Source organism: Anomalospiza imberbis, chromosome 6 (assembly GCF_031753505.1).
Source record: "Anomalospiza imberbis isolate Cuckoo-Finch-1a 21T00152 chromosome 6, ASM3175350v1, whole genome shotgun sequence".
In the NCBI taxonomy this organism is placed as follows: Eukaryota; Metazoa; Chordata; class Aves; order Passeriformes; family Viduidae; genus Anomalospiza; species Anomalospiza imberbis.
In genome coordinates this window covers 57525878-57547515 of record NC_089686.1, presented here as the reverse complement: position 1 = coordinate 57547515, position 21638 = coordinate 57525878, and the positions used below count along the sequence as shown (strand labels likewise).

Below are 21638 nucleotides of genomic sequence, written 5' to 3'. Positions count from 1 at the left end.
AGTCCACAACAAAAATTTCAGCTGAGAACTCACCTCCAACTAAAATTATTAGAGCTATGTATTTTACTAAGTTAGAAACAAAAGTGACAGAGACAGAAACTCCGGCCCACCAGAGAAGATCATGGAAACAGCAATACAGCACACACAGATGGATCCCAGGGCAAAAAACCAGAACAATTACATTAGGGCATGTTGCTCAGAGCTGTTTAGTATTTTGGACAAGGACTCAACCAAATCTAGAAATCAGAGTTGCAGGGAAAGCAAATACTTACAGATTGTTGTGAAAACATTGGTAAAGCAAAAGTAATCAACAGCGTTGAATGACAGGAGATGATACAAGAACTGTTCTTTCTCATCATCGCAGCGGAGGAATGCGTAACGCTTGTAGAGTTTTCTGACAAAGCAAAACACATAATCTGTCACAGTAACAAGATGCCTCCAGTGAAATGTTTTCTACTGTGCAAATTTATTAGGTACACTGTGAATAATGGGCAAGGAATTACAAATGAGAAGTGATACTGGGAGAGTCAAGTTTTTTCAGTGTGCCAAGATACACTGAGTCTCTGCAAGGCTGATATCTCCAAAGTGAATCAGTCCAGTTCTCATTATCTTCCACCCCTCAAATGTACCATTTGGTTTAAGGGTCTTCTCCGATCCAAAAACACCCCAAGATGGAAAAAAGGAATTTTGCACTTTCTTGAAAAAAATTCTGACTTCTTTTGACCATATAAAATGACAGAACCGAAGTGAAGAAAGCTCTCTTGAGTTACTTCTGAGCAGAAGGTGCCATGGGAGAGTTCTCCAGTACATGATGTATGACAGAAGACTGTTCTCAAAGGACATAAGACAAAAACTGGGGCTATCTGCTTGTATTTGGCTATAGGTGATCACCCAGGGCCTAAACAACCTGCACATTAATGCAGGGAATAGTTCCAGTGTTGATAGTTCACAGCTCCCAACATAACCAAAATGATAGGCATGCAAAGGTGGCAACCAATAAATAACACAAGTGTTGGGCATAATCATAAAAGAAGAGCATGCCAAAATATATCAAAATCCAACTGATGCTGCAGGAATTTCTAAACCCTCCAGAATGCAGGGATTAGGCATTAGAAATGCTGAGCCAGCCGTGGATAGGTTGTTCCTGCCAGGAGGGTATCCTGACAACTCCCCTCGATTTCAGGTATCAATTTACAAAAAAAGTCAGCAAGTCACAAGACAGAAACTTGCAAAACAAATCAATGATAATCAACATACAGGCATGTTCTCACATAACAAACCTGATACTAGAGACTGACAGGAAATGTGCAAGGAAAATAAGGAGACTGAGCCTTAAATTAACCTAACCTGCCTGTAGCCACAAGAGTGGCAAAGCCACAAAAGTGTCACAGGTGCCCATGTCTGTGGCTCATTTGCACAATCTGAATCACATGTTTGACAGCCTGTCAGGGTACGTGCTGTCCTGTCTCTTCAAAGGGCAAGGTTTCTCTGTTTCCCTGGGCACATAAAGGTCTCAGGACGTGTGATTTCTCCCTGTTCCCTTTTGCAGACTAGAAAGAAACCAAACATGGAACATTTTCCTCACATATGTTAACAAATGTCATGTAAAGAGAGTGGGATAATTAAAATACCTAACAGCTTCAAAAAAGAACAACACACAATCTTGTTAACTGTAAAATGGCACAAGTTGCACCAGTACTTTAAGTACCTTACTGAACTCAGCACTGCTTCCTCTAAAAACAAGCGGGGCACACTTTCAAGCCATACTGCCTACAACAGCTCTCTAAGTAGGATATCTAAATATGCAGCACAAAGCACACAAGGTTACAGAAAATTGATGTCATCCTGTTCAAGTTGTTTGTTATTTTCATTTTAAACATACTTTTACTGCAGTGTCCCTCTGTTCCAGAGAATCAGAATCTACCTGACAGATGAAGAGTACACTGACCAGTGTTAAGAGGTTTTTTCCTTCTCTTTTGTGGGGGTACATGGAGTGGGGTGGTGTATGGAAAGTCCTCTCACAGCACGTGCTCTGCATGGGACAAGCACTGCTAAATTTAACCTGATCTGAACCCTTGACTTCACTGGAGGGGCTTAACCTTAATTTGGACATACAGGTAGATTTATTAGCTGCCCTCACTCCATCCTTCAGCTTTTCCTTATTCACTGAAGGCCACAGCTTCATCAGAAAGCCCAACATAACACAAGAAGGCAAATCTCAAATTATTAGTTGTTGGGGTTCAGGGGGACTGGGGAGGAAATTCCTTGGAAGATGGTGAGTGGAAGGAAAGGAAGAGCAGACAGCATAGGTTAAGCTGTCTCCAGAAAGAAGTCTTCAATTAAAGTTAATTACAATTACTATGGCTTTAATTTCCACACAGTAAACACTGTATGTGATTATTATGAAAGCAAATCACCTTATGTTGCTGGGCAGGGTGTAAATGTAAAAACACATGTCAAGAACCCCAGCACTGAATCCTAATTCCAAAACAGCACACACACTTGGAAGGCCAGTTTGTTCCATGCCTTCTGCACACTGCTAAGCAGATGCAAAAATAGGCACACCTGGATTTTTGAAACCAAACAATTGTATGGATTTTAATTTTTTTAAAAGCTTTGCCCAAGATAACCCCTCTTACTTTGTGAGTTCATGATCTGAAAGCAGCTGTTTCAGATGCCTAGAAAGCAACTTCTTTTCCATAGACAGGCGAACCCAGGCTCTGGCCTTGCCAACATCTGTTTTGATCTCACTTATGTTCTGGATATGCCTGGAAAAAAAAAAGAAAAAGACATGCTTGGTATTGTCAAAGTGCGACAGCTCTTTTGAACCAAGCTCAGCTGAAGTTTTCCAAAGAACACAAAATATCAGGTAAATTATAGGAAAAAGAAATATAATCACCTTAATATTCAGCACAATAAAAAAATCCCTGCAATCTAGCTCAAAGAGAATAAGAGCCTGAAAAGGAAATATCTGCAATGCAGTGCCCTATTTACGAAATTCTAAACCAGACCCATTGTCTCACATGATTTAGGACTCATTCTGGACCTTATCACTGCAATATTTATGGCTGAATGCCTTGGAAAATTAAATACTGTCTTTGCATGCTCAGTAGAAGCTTTTCTTGTACACAAGCCACAAATGGTATATTTTAATAAGGCGTGCAAACCCTCAGTTCACTCTTCCCTACTGAAAAAAATGGATACTGTAAGGAAAAAGAAGGAAAAGACAACTCCTGCCAAGTTTGTTTCAGAAGTTCTGCATATTGCTTTTTCAGTGTACTGAAAAGAAGGCACTGGGCAGAAGTTGTAGTTTTATTCACACTGCAGTACTGAATGTTAGATAAACCCATTCTTTAGATCAAAAAAGTTCTTTAAACTGTGTTCTTCACTGAGAAGCAGAAGTGGTCTCAGAAGTATGTAACCAACTCAGCAATGACTGGGAAAACACAAACACTACACCCACACCTCTGTGGAAATAAACCAATACACAAAATGTTAAAAATATGAAAACCCTGTCATGGTATTTCCATAAGTCAATAGCTCTGACAATATAAAAGCTCCTCAGTATGAAACCTGTTTCTGTAAAGGTTAATGAAAATGCTGAACTATCTACTTTAAAATAGTTCAACAGGTTCCCTCCCCGCAGCCCCTCCTGCTGCTGCATGAAACAGAGGATGGTGCACAGCAGACACAGAAACAAGTGTGCAGATCTCAGGGGGTTTCTGGGTTGTTTAACAGTTCAAGCTCACCTCATGTCCTGGATGAGAGAGATTCTGAGAGGCGACATGGCTGGACTTGTATCAGACTTTCGTCTTTCTGAATCAAGAAGTATTCCTAGATTCAGAAGAAAACAATTTCCTGTTAGCAGAAATTCATCTAGAGATTCTACAATCAATACAAAAAATAAGGTGAATTAACGCCAATTTGCACTCTTGTATTACTGGTGACTCTGTGAAGGTATTGTGGTGTGTTTCCACTCCAAATTACAAGAAAATCTAATATGCTACACAGATGGTTCTAAAGCTCAGCACACACTGAGCACCAACACATTACTGAGCTTAGATTCAGCTGAAATCAGTATGACATTAAATGCCTTAAGACACAGAGTAATCAAGTATTATTTTCTAAAGACTGCCCTGCTTTCTTGCTGTGCAGTAAGTGGCACTATTGACACCAGAGAACGGTGTTAAATATGTGGTACTCAGTACACCACACATCCTGTGCTTACTGAGCTATTTACTTTGCACACTTCTGTAGCACCGCTGCTTTTTAAATATCACATTTTGGGGTTTTCAAGCAATATTATTACTTTTATATTTCAAATTAAACTCCAGAATGAAGTTCTATGCTGAATATAGTCTCTGCCCTCAATCCCAAGTTAGAAAGCATGGAACTGATTGTGACTTATTCTGATACACAAAATTACTATGAACTAAGGGGCATTCAGGAGACTTTTAAATTTCCAAATCTATAGTTTTGATTGCTTACAGGATCTTGTGCACGTTACTAATGCTCAAATCTTTGCTTACAGCAGCTTTAAATAAAAAATAAAAGACACCCACTGCCTCCCCCAAACCTATTGCTCTCTCCAAATTTATATCCTGTGCCCCACCTGACACAAGAAGTAATGTTTAAAAATTACATTAATAATCCTAAAAACATATTATCAGTGGATCTTTTGCACAATATTGCTTCTACTGCAACAAAAATTAAAACATGTTTCTTCAGTTTAAGTTTTCAACAGTAAGCCTCTTCTTCAGTTGTTTTTCAAGCCATAATGTAAAACTTCAGGGTGTACAGCACAATTTTCTGTGCTTGTCCTTGTTTTCCACCCTGACCCATAAGATCATTTGCTCTGCCTGTCATGCAGGGCCTCTGAGTCTCATGGAGGATGATGTACCAGAGCAATCCATTTCAAAGCCTGTCTCTGAAGCATCAACCATTTCTGGGTTTCTGACTACCATGGTAGTCAGATTCCAGACCCAAACAAGTGGGCACAATACAAACCAGTTTATTTTTCATAAAACATACTGAGACAACACACCAGGCCCATATTAAAGCTGTAGTAGCCATAATATTTGATTCAGTTATATTGAGTGAAGGGTATTTCCAAGGGAAAAAAACTCTGCATGGTGTAAATCTGCAGGCAGCTCTTATTCACAGCTTTTAATCATCTTCTTCCAGCAGATGCCAATCTTACCTGAGGTACTGAAGCTGCCTGATGTGGTTCTCCTTTGTCTGTTTTCTAGGTAATGTAACAGATGAGACCACAAAGCAGACTTTCCCTAAAATGAAAAAACATAAGTTAAAGAAATCACTACTAGCCAAATTTAAAAAAAATAGTTTAAAACATGATTGAAAGTATCAGCCATGACAAAAACTTGCTTTAAAGATGTTTCTCCCTATAAACTCAATGATAAAAACCAAAAATAAGACAAAAGTGGGAGGTGCTGGGGAGCTGTAAAGAGGCTGAGAAGGAAAAGCAAGAGTCAGACTACTGGGAGCTAATAATTCTGGTAACAGGAAAAAGTCAAAGGAACTTCTTCCCTCTTAGTTCATTACCATGACAAGAGAACATTCAAAGGCTTGTAAAACTGAGGCTACGACCTGTCCTGTGGGTCTCTCCCTGCCTCTCCAGCAGTGAATGACAAGGGACACAGAGCCAGCCTGAGCAAGGCACACCTAGATCAAGTCCTGCTCCCCTCAGGGTAATTCAGGGCTAAGGATAAATGCTGCCCATTTTTAGAATGTCAAAAGATTCCCCTCAATTTCATCAGGCAAAGCATCTGCATAATCACAAACACAGTAAGATATCCCAAAATATAAGCAGGACGGCAAAATAAAGCTTAACGGCAAAAATACCCCAGCAGTTCTACACATTGTAAAACCAATTTAAAAGTTAGAATTTGGGACGTAATATTTAGGCCAAGATAAATCCATCATATGATGTTAAAAGGTGCACCTTGCTCATTATGTTGCTTTCTTAAATCCCTGGTGGCTTAAAGCAGAGGGTGAGAAAATCTTCACTGGGAAACGATAAAGATTCTTGGATTCATCATAAAATATTTCACAGAATAAAAAAGCTTGCAAACCTGCAGAAAGGCAGCAGTAAGCAAACAGAGGCTCTCCAGCACATCAACTGGAATTACTTACAGATAATTAGGATTACTTATCTTCCTAAAGTACTGTATTAACCTGAAATGCCAGTAAAGATCTAGCAATTCAGCATTTCAGAAAAGCTGTCATGTAATGAGGCCATATTTTTATTTACAGCTTTGTGCAGAAAGAAGCCATGACTGTGAAGCCAATAATTGTCAATTCCACACTATCAATTTCATCTAAAATTACCTAAATGCCTTCCCAGAAATGCAGCAAACATAGGTCATCTTTAAATTCTTTATTAAGCTATATTTAAAAATCCCTAACCATTTCCATCCTATAGCTCCCTGCAGTTGACAAAAAAACTATTGACCATGAGGGATTACTCCAGAAGTGGCACGCCTCCAGAAGAATAAATCCTAGAGTGTCTGTAACATCTGTGATGACAGAAATCTATTAAAGATATGCATTCAGTGGTGAGGATATTAAAAAAATCCATTGTGTCTTGTGTGTACCTGACAGATCCAACATGGAAAGCCAAACCTGCAAGTCTTATTATAAACAGATAAAGAAGAGCATGAAAATATCACCCAGCAAAGAGTTACATCCAAAACTGTGTTTTTTTCCCAATAAACACACACATGCACACACAGTCTAGTGTTCAGCAACCAGCTGCCATGGCAAGGAGAACTGCAACAGATCACAGAAAGCAGCAACAAAGGGTCCTGCAGCAAATCAATGCCAACAACCATGATGAAAGTGAGGACTCATGCAGTGTCTGCCCGCTCTCCGGCACCGTGGACCTCTCCTTTAACTTCACCAAATAGCAATGATGAGGCAAGCTGGATCTATAAGGGGAAGGAAGACAGCCTAAGGAAAGTAGTGGGATAGAGAATGGGCAAGGGAATAACCAAGGCCTTCTCAAAGTCCAGACTACTTCAGTCATTAGATCCTACATCACAGCTCCCCTGCGTTGCCTGGGACAACGGAAGGCATGGATTCCCTTTGCAGGTGGAAAAATCAGTAGGTAGCTAATGTAGGACTACTGGGGTTCATCAGCAGGGAAGAGGTAAAAGCAGGGATTGGTGGAAGGAAAGCCATCCTCATTACTATGGTCAGTTGAGAAAGAAGAGTCTTCCTTGACTCATTATTGAAAAATAAAATCGATGTATGAAACAGCAGGCTTTTGCATATTTCATAAAGGCCAGAGCACACAGAGAACTGGTGGTGCTTTTTTACTTTTTCTTTTTTTAAACTCTGGATCATACTATGAGATACACTGCACTTCCTCCATCAGGCCTCTATTCTATTCCACCACTCTATCTACTCCACCATTCAGCACTGCTTGCCAACATCTGCAATCAATCCAAAGCATTAACCTTATGAAGGGTTGGCCGTCTGGTGGTCTGAAAGGCCCAAATCTGGGTTGAAGCAGAGTATACTGATGCTCTGTCTTCTAAGACGAAAGCAGTACAGCTTCTATCCTAAGTGATATACAAGAGGGAAGGGAGAGAATCACATGATAAATCTTCACATAGAAAACTTGTATAGTTTGAAGGAGAGCAGAGTTAAACACTGGTGTTTGGCTGCTGGGAACAGAGATACTGGATTACAGTTGTCTGGATTATGAACATATATTCTTAAAAAAAAACAAAAAACAAATTATCATATTCTCCACCCTTGCTACTCCTTTGTACAAAGGAGGAGTAAAGTTGGTAAAGGCCCTCCAAACTCCATCTTGTCCCACAAGTGACTCCAAACAGAAGAGCAAAACAATTATTCATTTCACACAAAACCCCAGTACCTCTAGCTAGTGATCTTGTAACCATAAATTAAGTACCCTGCATTGCCCAGGAAGAACCAAAATAGCAAGACTGTTACTTTGAAGTACTAAATTATCCTTCAGGAAGACAATTTCCCCCATCCCACTGAGAGCACCTTTAGGATAGGCTGCCTTGTAGCCTATGCAAGTTCATTAACAAAAATATTAAGAACACAGCAATAGTTTGTGGTTTTTTATCATCCTACTCAAGAAAACTACCAAAACCCACCAAACCAGATGAAAACCCCAGGTTAAGTGGAGAGTCCTCCAAGAAGTCATCTGTGGAACACATCTACAGGTACACTTGCACATATCCCACAACACGGAGACAGATGGGGGTAGGAACAGACATAAAAAAGACTGCAGGGCACACGAGTATTTTAACACATCTACACACACACTAAAGGTGTCCTCTGAAAGCAGAGAGAGGAACAGCATAACACAACTTCAGGAAAGTGTGCCCTGCAATGTACAGGAATATTTATTCCTCACCTGTTTGACTTGCAGACCGTGGCTCCATATTCTTTCTAAGAGGTCACACAGACTGGCTATCAGGGTGTTCTCCTCCACTCCTGTGATATTCACTTCACCATGACCAAGCTCCACAGCTTCTCGACCCATCTTCTCAACCAACATCCTCTTAGTCTCAAAAAGGACAAGGCAAAAGAGAGGTAAATCTCTCCCAGGAATTTCCAGGATCACTTACATTTTTAAATGACCAATAATTGACATGATAACAAAGTTTTGGCAGAATAACTGGCTGTATAGATGTATTTCTGGCATTAGTGCAGACCTGCCCTTCTTTTATCTCTGGTTTTCAAGCCAGGACAGCACCAGTACTCATCTTCTGTTTTTCTAAAAAAGGGTTTGCAAACAGGCACATCATCCTCCACAGAGTAACCCCAACAAAGGGAACAGCAGGTCACACATTAACAAGCTGGATGCTCAGCAGCAAGGCCACAAAACACAGATCTTGGCTACTTTGGTGAGTACTGGATGCACTCCCCAAGAGCAGGACACTGTCCACCTCCTCTCAGGGGAGGTGAATGCACCCAAGTGTTTCCAAGCAGCATGGGTATGTCATTCCTGAGTGATGCTGTTCTGCCAGAAGGGCATTTGGATTAAACCAAACCCATTCAGGAGTGCACCTCCTGAGCTTCCCCACGAGCCACATTCTCCTCAACTGTGCACAATTTCATACTGGCCAACAATGCTTTCACCAGCTCCTGAAGGACAGTCTTCCAGTCACAATATATTCATCATACAGCAAACAGGACGAAAAAATGGTGAGGGAATCAGTTCCACTCGTCTCTTACACATTTTTTCATCTTTGTTCCTATTCTAGACTCACTTTCAAATGAGGAACACTCCCTTAAGCACCTCTGCACAGTCTTGCTGGAGATTAGGAAGTCCAAGTTAGTCCCTAGCTACTTCTCCCCCTCACTCCCTCTGGCAATTTCTCACTGTCACAGAGCCAAGCCTACTTTCAAAAATTTTCACCATCTATTGTGCCTCTGTTAAGGGATGGGGGTTAATTGGACAGTTCCATAAAGTGAAATCAGAAGTAGATGCACATATTAAATAACAGTTTTATGAAAAGTTGTATATAATTACTGTAGTACCTCCACTGACTTTAGTCAAGAACGTGTCTATTTCATAATTATTCTCTTTGCTGTATTTTTATAAACATTAACATTTGCTTCAAATTAATATGTTGTCAAATATATACTGGTGAAGCATGTCTACAAATTAAGGCCAAATTTCTTTGTTAAGTGCTTAGAAACATACTCCTCAGAAATGTAGTTATGAGAAAAGCTGCTGTATTTTCCCCACAAGCCTCTCTTTTGGACTATTCACTCCTGTTGAAATAGTACTGCCTCATTAGTTATAACTGAAATGTGCTATAATAGACTCGGGCAGCGGGATGGTAAAGACCCTTCAGAATATTCAATCTCTATCATAAATCTGCTTGATAAAGTCTCTGCTCCTTGCAGAATTTCTGAATATATTATCTCTTCATTAATTTCTCACCACCATGCAAAAATCCTTACAGAGATAAAAGCAGAAACAGATGGCAGAAAACTGGGGGGAGAGGGGGTTCGAACATCCTGGATATAAAATGGTCCAGAAAGGATGGATATGAGGTGCAGGAGAGCAGAATTATTCTCTTTTTTACCTTATTTCGGCATTCCTTCAACAAGCCTTCTACAAACTTCCAGTTTGTTTGTGCAATTACTGATGGAGAGAGGTTAGAGAGCTTGGGCTGTCGGATGGTGCTGCCCAGGTTCCTGGCTTCTTGGATGTATTTCTGGATTGGGGGAGAAAATGGACACAGACAAAAGAGCAAGTGAGACTACGTGGCTGAGAGAAAAAGGTAAACTTATCATTATAACCCACACCTCTGGAGTGAGGAGGAAAGGATCTCCTCTTTCAGAAATGGCCCCTTTTTATATTCTGCATTATTTAGGGCTGAGACACTTAAACTGCTTTTTCACCAGAGGTCAAATCCCCATTTATATTGTCTACACAGTATTAGAACACCCACTGCTGAATTACAAAAACACAATACAAACTGCCAAGGATATTCAGATGCATAGAGATTCAACTACTCCCTGCACCACTGCCAATTGTCTTTTTATTTTTTTCATTTAAATGAAAATTTGCAAAAACTACCCAGACCAAGACTATTCAAGTGGCAGACTGGTCTACATGGGGACTGCAAGAAAACTTTGCTCTTTCAGGAAGCAGCTGCAAAATGCAAATGACAGCAACATCGCTCAGCTGTGAAGCAGCTGCATTTTTGAGGAAAATCATTTCCTGAACCCACTCTACTCAAAAGAGCTCTTCTGCTCCTATTACTGCCATCAAGGAGTTGCCATTGTTTTCACCCCAGAGACAAGAGTGATACGAGAAATATTTTGGAAGTCAGGTGATCACAGGTTGGTTGGGGCAGAGCTAAATGAGAATTAGTGCTAGAAAGAAAGTCCTGTATAGGCACTGATGGAATACTCAGGATTAGTACATATATCAAGATTAACAGGAAAACTCTCTAGCTTACACTGAAATTATGACCAGCTGAAATGTCAGTGAATAGATCTGTCAAACACAATCAAGAGGGAAAACCCCACCTTTTCCACTGGCCTTGCATTAAAGAGCTATGATATATACATTTAATTATGCATCTTTATCCAGAACTGTGATTACAGTCATATTGTGCATTGGACATACCAGGTAATGCTCTGACACAGATTTTATAGAGGGCTTGAAGGGCCAATCATGCTGGTCCCAGTCTAAACATAACTGCAACTGAAGCTCTGACATGGAAAAGTCCAGGTGCTGGCAGGATAAGTTGGTAGCAAAAAGCCAAGCAGATGTAAAGTGAAAGTGGTAAGACATGAAGTAATAAAAGCAAGCATGCAAAACAGAAAAGAGTCAAGACATAACACAATGCAGAACTCCCAAGCATTCAACATAAAAATAAATTCGTAAGTAATGAATCTGAAAGGAAAAAAGAAAAGATGGTGTTAAATCAGTGGATTGGTGTAAACTCTGCCCTCCACTGGGCACAAATGTTTGCAAGTAAAAAGTCTCCCTTGCACAGATTTTCAAGCTTCAATTGGTTTAAAACTGCCAACACTGCAGTTTGACATCTCCTGCTCAGCCTGGACCCCAGTGCTCACCTCAGAAGAGCTCCCTCCCCACTCTCAAATTTACTGCAGAAATCTGAAGTTCATCCAGAGAAGGGGTCAATGTTCAATCACCATTGTGTCATCAAAGAGGTACAGCATAAACCCCTGAAACAACAGCACCGTTCCCACTGGCACTTGGTACCCCCAGCTGAGCATGTATTTCAAAATATTTATTCCTCAGATATTTTTTGCCTTTTGTGACAGAATAACTCCTCTAGGAAATGAACTTGTGAGGAATCAGTTAAAAAACAAAACAAACAGAAAACCCCAGAGACCAGAGGTAGATTTTTGCCTTTGTAATTAGCTCAGAAGTTTACATGCTTTAACAATTGTGTTGTTTAGCACAGTAATAAGGTTAGAAATCAACTACTATTCTGTTACCTCTAAGAAAAAAGCACTTTGGAGTTAGCTCAGCATATGGAACATGTCAAAGCCAGAAACTACTTGTAGAGGTTTTTTATTATGCAGACATTTTTCTGTTACATGGTTATGGATGACAGAGATGACACTATAATTCAACAAAATTTTAACAAACCAGTAAGTAAATTCCGGAATTGAGTACACTAGGAAGACAATTAAATCCATCACTACCATAAAAGGACGAATTCAACAAACACACTCGAGTTTCAAAACACTATCCTAACAGACACAAGACTACTAAAACTCAGAATTAAGTTTTTCTAAGAATATTTAACAAGGCAGGAGAATATTGTTTTCAATGAACAACACACAAACAAAAGCAAAACTCTGGGGTTAGTAAACAAACAAAAATCCTCTAATATTTTGAGCCAGTCTATTCTTGGAATTACCCATAAATCAACACCTGGTGTAGCAGTTTGCTGTCTGTACCATATGAATCAGAAACTGTACTGTAATTAGTTCACTTCACCCAGATCTTTCAAAACCACTTCACCACAAAGAAAAACTGTGTCAGCTGTAGGAGCAGTGGTGAGAGGTGTTTATCAGTTCAGAAGGTGGGTAAATCAGCATCAGACTGCACTGTGTAAAAACAAGCAGCCACAAAGTGACAGTGTGGGTGGGCTTCACACTCTCACCTTAGCAATGAGGTTGTCTCTCACTTTGTCGCCTTAAGACTTTTATTATGGTCTACAGAAGACACTTAGGCCAAAAGGCAATGCTTCTGATTTCAGGATGAAATTAATCTCTCTCTAGAGGTGCTTATCTTTCCTCCATCAAATACACAAAAGAAGCATAGGGTGACTAAGTTATTCAGAGATGGGAAATAGATGGCTGAAAACTATTAGTTCTCCTCTTCCCACTCATCCCCTTTAAAACAAAAAACAGAACAACTCAAGATCATGTGATTATATTTTCAGATAACCCTCCTATATGTGGGATGAAATAATTTTGTCCTAAGAAGGGGCAAAAATGACATAACTTTTATAATAAGAAAATTAAGTATTATTGGTCTGCTACTTCATTTGTATTAAACACACTTAAGGGAGAGCAGACACCAACTGCAAGTAACTGTCTAGACATTTCATGAAGGTTGCAGAGCATTTCTCAGGCCATTAGGAAAGAAAAAAATCAGATCTCTAGAGCTGAGCAATGTTCACCTCTCTCTGGTCATTGTCCAGACGCAGGTGCTCCGTGTGCTGCTTCTGCCTGTCCTTGCGCCTCCACTGAGCAGGAGCGTTCCTCTTTGTCCACCTACACGTGGGGAAATAACATCAGCCAAGTGTCAGGAGGCAGGGGAAGGGCAGAGGCAATCAGAGCTTTCCACTTTATTCTATACATTCTACACATCCTGAACACGCTGACAGCAGTTACATCAGCCAAAGCGCAGCTGCAAGCACACACAAAGAATCTCAGGAACATTGGGCAACCAAAATGTTTTAGAATATTAGATCACATACATTTGCTTCATATTTTTCCTTTTATTTTTTGGCACAATTCCAAGGACGATTTAAGCCTTGCCTCTCATCCCTCAAGGTTTTTAAAAGAAAATATCCTAAAGTATTTGCTAGTTCCCACATAAGATCAAATAAGGGGATCTGCTTTTATATTGATAATATCTGAAAGTAACTCTAAGTACACAAACTATAACCTCAAACATAAAACAGCTTTCTTCAGTAAATTTGCTTCAAGAAGTCCATATTTAAAAAAGAAAAAAAAAACCAAACCAGACAGCAAAAATCCCACCCCACATCATCTGACCCGCTCCCACTTGAAATAAATACACCCAAAACTGACTTTGCTTTCTAAGATCTCTGCTTTAGTGCCATTCTACAGATCTTGCCAAGATTCAGCACCTGTTGCCTTAGCTTGCTTACTTGTTGCTTGCTGGGCCAGTGGACAAAACGTCAGACTGAAGCTTAGGAAAAAATCCAAGCTCATATTTCCCTTGTCCAATTTTCATGTCCAGCAAGTGTGGGTGAACTGCAGTGTGATCTATTTTTGCAAGCCTTAATTCAATAGATTTCTCTGAAATAGTAAGAGAGTTAATTTTTTAAGTTGTTTTAATCAGACATGTATCTATAATCACATATCTTCAATTAAAAGCAGATGTCAAATTAAAGAAAGAGGTGGAAGTTGCTTACTGATTTCAACAGGGACATTAGTACAAGAGTGTTTCTGACATCAAAGAATGCCACCAAAAGGAGCAAAATGTTTGTCTTCTTAAGCTCAGACATCTTTCACACACCAAGCATGCTGGAAAACATCTGAGTTCTACTTTACATGAATTTCATCTCACATCTCAACGTCACAGAAAACATTTAGTCCCGTGTTTAAGCTTTACATCTCTGCTATTTTCGGGTGGTTTTTTTTTTTTTTTTGAGGTTTCAAAGCATGAATCATTACTTAATCTAATGTCTACAACAAACAGCACTGACCAGCTGCACTAATTGTCAAGCAACTGCTTCATGGCCCTTACCAGCCTCATCAATGGTTGTGCACTTTTGATACATAGATGTGCGTAGAGTCGGCGTCCTGACGTTCAGCAGCCTAATTTTATCCACCCTAGAATCAAAAACTCTCAAAACAGGGTCTTTGTCATCTTCATCATGGCACATAATCTTATTGTCAATGAAGGATGCAAACATTTGGGTCTCCAGGAATCTCGAGAGGAAAGGCAAGTAAGGCTCAGGCTGGTCGGACAAGAAAGAAGCCTAAGAGACAGGAAGAGATAAGAGTGTTTGGGAGTCTGCAAAGAGAGAGAGAGAGAGAGAGATATCCACCAGAAGCACCAATTTTTCTGATCAAGGATGTATGAGAGTGCTTTGGTGCCACTTAAAAATTGGTTTTATTATACACATCAATTCTATCCCCACTACAGGCAGTCTGTATGAAATTTTCAGCATCAGGACAATCACCTACTGTATAGCACACTGATTTTAGCATTTTCTTCATCTTCTAAAAATTTCAACAGGATCCCAGCAAACCACACCATCAGTACTGCAGGTGTGCATATTTGGTACTTCTGGCTGGGCTCACAGCTCGTGAAATCAATGGGAATCTTTTCACACAGCTTGGTGGGAATCAGGTGAGTATTTTAGCAGACAGTGCAACAATCTTCACCCATGGGAACTCTCCTGCTGACAAATATCTCCAGCAAAGAAGACAGTGCAAAAAATTGAAGAACTGGGTCTTATGTTTCTCTACAAAAGAGTTAGGAATACATTTGGTACACATGTACATAAGCATTATCTGGGGTCATGACTTAATTCATTAGCATATTTGGCAATTCCTCTGGTTAAAAATCAAACAGTTTCCACTAGTCATATTTAACCTTAGTGTAGAGGTTAGCCCTAAAGTGAGGCTTTCTAAGTTATTTTTCTAGGGCAAGCTGCATTTTTCTACATTATCCTTAAAAAAGTATCTTTAGCTCTCCAAGTCTGTATTTGTATATATTTCTCCATATACTAAGATGTGACTTTTTTTTGGGAACGCTGAAATTTAAAGAAGAAATTACCAATTTGACAGTACAGTTTTCCATTTGATGGCCCAATACACAAAGCCTTACATTTGAATACTGTTTCACCTCTTACATTGACGTACCTTTTTATTACAACTTACTTTATCAAAGTTTTGCATCTGTTCTCTGTTTGTAAACCAGGATTCCTTGTCCTGACTGGGCTGAATGACAAACACTTCATAATCTGCAAACATTTGTGTGAAGCGGTTGGCAAAAACTTCCCGAATCTGAATGTTCAGCTGGTAAATCTTGAATTCTTCTTCATCACACTGCATTTTAAGATCCTTTTTGCTACTGGTCTCCTCTCGCACCTCCAGCTGAAAAAGTAAGAGAAAACACAAATAATTTGCATTGATGCTTTGTCAGGTATTCCAGGCATACAAGATTTTCACCTGCCATTCAGTTGCTACTCTTCAAGCCAACATTTCAATAAAGAAAAATACTTACTGTTTCAAGTACTGCAATAAAACAGCAAAATCAAAAAAAAATCCAGACAGAAACCTTTGCCTAGCAAAGTTCTCATAATAAACTAAAACTTAGTTCAGTACTGTTTGTACTGGATATGTTTTAGATTTAAAAAGGGTAAACAACAACCATATACATGCCCATGTATGCCACAGACTTAAACTACTTTCTCTTACCCTTCAATCACCTGCATAGGCTTTTCAGAGGTTCTTATTACCCCTAAACGTTTGCATCTTAGGCAAATCTATATCTGGTGTCAAACAACTCCAGGTTTAGAACTGTTAAATACATACCAGCTTTCAAATGAAGACAGAAATGCACAGTAACAAGAAGCTGTGCATGTCTAGCAGCCAACTGCCTGTAGCCTAAGCCCTTAGCAGTGTAAATCACAATTCCCCACTACATACCTCAGAGTAATCTTTAAGAAAAGAAAATGCATTTTCAGTTAAGATTTGGGTAAAATTTATGAAAAAAAACAGTAAAATTAAGATATTCAATTCATAGGGGGGAAAAATCACAAACAGTGACAGTCTTCACTCCATTGCACAATGGAGTGAATTCTATAATTCCATTCACTCCATTCTACAAAAGCTAAAAAAATTCCCAGTGGTCTTTCAGGTAGTACATTTTATGCAATTTGTTTTTTGTTTCACAATTCTAATCACTCAAAAAATCCAATCAGGAGCACCACGAGCTGTGCATGTCCACTTGCTGGGAATCAGACACTCATGAACACTACAACATTAACCAGAAAAAAGCATCACAGTAACCCCATGGCAAATATATTACATATAAGCAAATTTATATATATATATATATATATATATATATATATATATATATTCTACACAGAATGAAAAAGGTATCTATAGAAACCAAGACTGGATGCAAACTTCAGCATTATCTAGATGTCAATTTTAGCCACTTAATTCATTAAATAGTGGTGCCAATTTAGAATAAATCTTAAAATCAAGAATAAAAAAGGCAAAGTGCTATTTTTAAATACATTATCTTGGTAAATGAACACTTGGTGGATAGCAAAGGCTTTCCCAGATGCTGCAGGGTTAAATCTCATTCCCTCTCTCCCCTAAGCTTGTCCTTGCCTCTACAGGTGTTCACAAGGTTTGAGAACATGTTGACAGAAAGTCCCTCATAGTGAAGACAGACATACAGCATCTTTGGACCATGACTTCAGACCATCTGCCACTGCAGGACCAGAGAGAATGCAGCTCCTTTCACATCTTACCTTTTCCAGACTCACACCTGTTCTTTTCACAAGTGCTTGGAGTCTTGCAATAGTCTCATTTTCCTTTAGCAGCTCATAGGAATTCAGAGGTGATCCTGCTATGTTCCCATTTCTTTTATCAGAAACCAGGTCACATGCTCTGAGGCTCTTCATCTTGGAGGCACTTTCACTGCAGTGCAGGTTTCCCTCAGGTGGAATTCCAAAAGCCATCAGTATCTCTGAAATTTCCTGAACGAACTCAAGTTTATTTGGGAACTGGGGTAGGTCTTCTGGCAGCTCGATGAAATGGTTGTCTACATCCACAAAGCACAGGTTAGCCTGGGATTTAATTTAGAACAGGACACCATTACAGCATCACTAAGCACATTATTAATCTTTGGAGTTTGTGCTTATTTAAAGATTCAAATACATTTGCATTTGTTTGGTTATTTTATAAAACAGAGTTGCCCCAACCGTAATTGAACTGGTTGGTTTGCTTTGAAGAATGCAACACAAGACTTACATTTCCAGGTCTTTTGAGGAGGTAACTGAGAAAGAAGACTAATTTTACAGCCATTTACTATGTACAAAATAGATTATAACATAAATTAGGTACAGATGTGTGATTTTTTTCATACGTGTACAGCTAAATTTTAACTAAAGGATATATGCAATTCTATTTTATACATGTTTGTATCTAAGCAGGTGACCATCTGCTGTTCAGATTATCAGTGCATTTCTCTAAAGAGGTAGCAAATTTCAATCTAAAAGGTGTGCTGATACTGCAGAAGTACAATGAAGTTATCTTCTCTTTTTTTTTTTTTTTGTAAGCAACAAAAGGCAACTGCCTGACAACTAAGGCAATTCTTTGAATGAGCAAGCTTGTTTGCAAGGAGAAAAATGAAATTAACTAATTTCCATTCTGTTTTTCTGTTCCAATCTCCAACTCATTTACCACCAAAAAAGGCCAAGGTGAGGGGAAAAAAAAAAGAAAAAAGAAAAACCACCTATGTGGCTTCCACAGCAAGATCAAAAGAAGTTCTGCACCTTTCAAGGTTTACCTCACTCTGTATTTGGCAAGGAGGGAGATTCCCCTTTTGGCTTCTGCATTGCAAAATCAAATGGTTTCAGAACATTACATCACTACACACATCACAGCAAGAACCCCAGTTATGTGTGAAACCTGCCCAGAAAGGTAAGAACAGAGAAGTAACTTTGCTCTTCTGTAGAAGCATTTCAGTTTCTCTTCACTGCAGAATTAAAAAGACTGTCACTATTCTGTTTAACCTTCACTATACAAAATCTTTCACTCAGATTATGGGGTACTTCCAACCTAACTGCATTGCATCGTGCTAGGAGCCATACCTGAATTCAGGCCTCACTACAGCTTGGCAGCAAAAACACTTTTCAGGTCTATGATCCAGTAAGTGCAGGAGGATGGAAGCACCACCACAATTTAATTGGGAGGAAATAATTCGAAGATATCAACCTCACATGGAATGAATGACAAACGATCCCAGAAATCAGAGCTACAAGGAGTTCTGGTAGGAATTTGCTGTGGGGTTGGCCATAGGTAGACTAGAATAAGCTGTGCCTGATGAGACCTGTTCCTTTGAGTAAAGTTATGAAAATATACATTTAGTACTTGTGACAGGTTTCTATAGAACAGTGTCAACTCTCCTTAAAACACAAATATCTTATGGAGCTTCAACATTTAAACTGAAAAAAGAATTCTTAAAGCAGAACTCCATAGTGGCCATATTGCACTAGCTTGCACAGAACTTGTCCAATTCATGCCCTGCTACAATATTACCCATAGTTACAAAGGTAAGCGTGAGTCCAGTTCTCTACTTCCTAATGTTCTAACATTTCAATATGGAGATTGATTTCTTATGCTCAAAGGAAAGCATATAAAACAGTTTAATATCTCTTGTATAGATCCTTCAATGGAAATTACATCATAAATTGAATTAGGTGTTGCAAAAGAATCCAAGGTCAAGAAAGAAAATTAACACATTGCTACTCAAACAGTTTCTAGTGCACCTTAGAAAAAGATTTTCTTGTTATGCAGGGCAGGTGTGAGTGCTGAAATTCCCCTAATACCAGCACTGCTCCAAGGCAGCATCTGAAGCAAGCACCTGAATTGAGGAGCTTCAAGGCTCCCACTATAGCCATGGTTCTGTGACAATCAGAAGTCAAGTCAGCTGGTGTTTGTCAGAAGCACTGTAAGCACTTCAAGACAGGAGAGAAATAAAGCCTTAAAACCAGGCACAATGCCTACCAATCAGTGCTGAGAGAGAAACAAAAAGCATTGAATTTGCCTCAAGCAGTCTGCAAAATGGCAAGACAGACTCAATGAGAAACTCTTCAAACAGTTTAATCGTATTACTTCCTTTTACAACTTTCTTTAATTGATGCCATTCAACTTTCCTTCCTTTTTGGATCAGATTCTGCAGAAAACATCACTCTTGGTTAATAAGCTTGGTTGTACCCACAAAGCACTTGGCCAAAAAGAAATCAAACATTAACCTTACCAATGTAGAAATTCTAATCTTCACACTGAAATTAAACTCCTTGCTAATGCAAGAAAAATCCAAATTCAGTGCTTGCTAAAATTGCTTATAAATATCTGGGCTTACACCTGGTTAATTCTTCCAATATGTGATTTTCCCTTCTGCAAGGCTCCTCTCAACACTCTGACCTCCTAATAATGATTATCATGCAACTTGTAATTACATTTTCCAGAAATTGGCCTATATGGAAGCATCTTTTTAAAAAGTCAGTGTGCAGCAATACTCTAATCAGAGTGTAAAGAATATTTTCAGGGACACTCTGTAGTTATCCAGTGCCTGGTTAATAGCACATAAGATAGAGGACTACCCAGAGCATCAAAAGCAAAGATTCCATCGGTGACTTTAGCCTCTCTGAACTCAGGGAAGCTGAGGTCATCCTCAAGAATTGCATACACACTTCTGAAAAGGCCATGCTCCTCAGAGAACAGAAATGGCAAAAACATCTCCATGCACAAGCCCTGCAAGAGGTACCAAACCAGTATTTTCCTGTGAAAATGAAATCTGAAGTAAATCAGTGACAGACACCAGAGCAGTCAATCTCACTATGCTGCTACACTGTAGGTCCAACAGAATGGAATACCAGTAAGGATAGAGGGCTCCCCTCCTTAAAAACTAAGAAAAATTACAATGCACTTATTATTTATGAAATCATGGTCATCCAAAGCATTTTGCATGCTAGGAACTGGGCAAGTACACAAAGCAGAAAAATAAAGGAGTTCCGTGGCCACAAGGGTTTAGTTATTTTGTCTCTGGAGGCAGCACAGCTGAGTGGGCTGTGAATAGCTGACAGCTCTCTACATGGACACACTGTTTATTATTTCACTCACACAAAACCAAAATGATGTAAGGATAAGATACTTAGCAACATGTGTAAGACAAATAATAATTGAAAGAGCATTCTGAAGTTAGTTACTTGGTATTTCAGGTCTCTAGACCTTTTATTTGTTGCTTACATATCAGTTTTCTGATCAAAAGAAAACCCCAAAACAGTTCCAGACCACTTCACGTCACTAGCAGACTGTCACAGGAGAGGACACATTACATCATCTACAATAAAAGGTTCTTCTGAGATACTACACTAAGGAACAAGGATGTCACATCCTAACTTAAAAACCTGTCCTCCCCACACACTTTTATCATTCCAAGTAACAGGGTGTCCAAGTGAAAGCCTTGCAAACCTTAGAAATGTGAATCTAAGCAAATCAGTGTTTGTGTACCTGGTGCCAAGTGCCTGGTTCCCTGAAGCCAACAGCACCACTTCCCATGGCCTTAGAGGGCTCTGGAGCACACCCATCCATTCCAAAACCAAAAGACAATTGCAATTCGTTAGTGTGACCCCAGGTGCAATAAGGGCCAAAGCCCCACACAGATCTAGCAGGGCCTGCACCAAGCTCATATCCCTCCTTTCAGCTCCGTTCACAAGCACAGAAGGAAATTATTTAGCTTCTGCTTGAACACAGCACTGAAAGACTAAAGCCCACTCATCTACAGCCTGTATCACCTTTGAGCCCCAACCTTGCAAGCAACCAAGCACTTCACACAACACACAGGGAACATGGATGTGCAGCTCTGTGCACGCATGGCTGACTTGGGGCAAGTGTCCACAGTGGGACTAAATTCTGAAGGATGCTCCTGTGCCACTCCTGTAAGCAAATGGGGACCTTCTGCACTTACTCTCAGCACTTCATGCCAACCCAGAATTTGGGAGTGAGAACAGCTTACAGCTCAAAGCCATTGCAGCCTTCAGAAATTCCTCAGGTGGCTGTTCACACTGGAGTACGAGAAAATATAAAACTGAGGTTTGTCAAGAAATTTGCAGTATTATCAA

General features: G+C 39.5%; 1 protein-coding gene across 10 annotated transcripts in view; it reads right to left on the bottom strand.

The window, feature by feature from the left end:
* Positions 1-21638, bottom strand: part of DENND5A (DENN domain containing 5A) — a 64061-nt gene that overhangs the window by 11148 nt on the left and 31275 nt on the right. For 2 of the 10 annotated variants that reach the window (XM_068194632.1, XM_068194634.1), the window contains 14 exons: positions 18299-18346; positions 17259-17576; positions 15649-15864; positions 14507-14741; positions 13905-14055; positions 13188-13281; positions 11150-11257; positions 10098-10229; positions 8414-8566; positions 7479-7583; positions 5201-5285; positions 3750-3834; positions 2640-2768; positions 273-394 (listed from right to left, as the gene is read on the bottom strand). In XM_068194632.1, coding sequence (XP_068050733.1) covers positions 273-394; positions 2640-2768; positions 3750-3834; positions 5201-5285; positions 7479-7583; positions 8414-8566; positions 10098-10229; positions 11150-11257; positions 13188-13281; positions 13905-14055; positions 14507-14741; positions 15649-15864; positions 17259-17576; positions 18299-18346 — 1981 coding nt within the window. The remainder of the gene's footprint in view (positions 1-272; positions 395-2639; positions 2769-3749; positions 3835-5200; positions 5286-7478; positions 7584-8413; positions 8567-10097; positions 10230-11149; positions 11258-13187; positions 13282-13904; positions 14056-14506; positions 14742-15648; positions 15865-17258; positions 17577-18298; positions 18347-21638) is intronic. The other 8 variants (XM_068194633.1, XM_068194638.1, XM_068194641.1 and 5 more) reach the window with 6 other exon arrangements.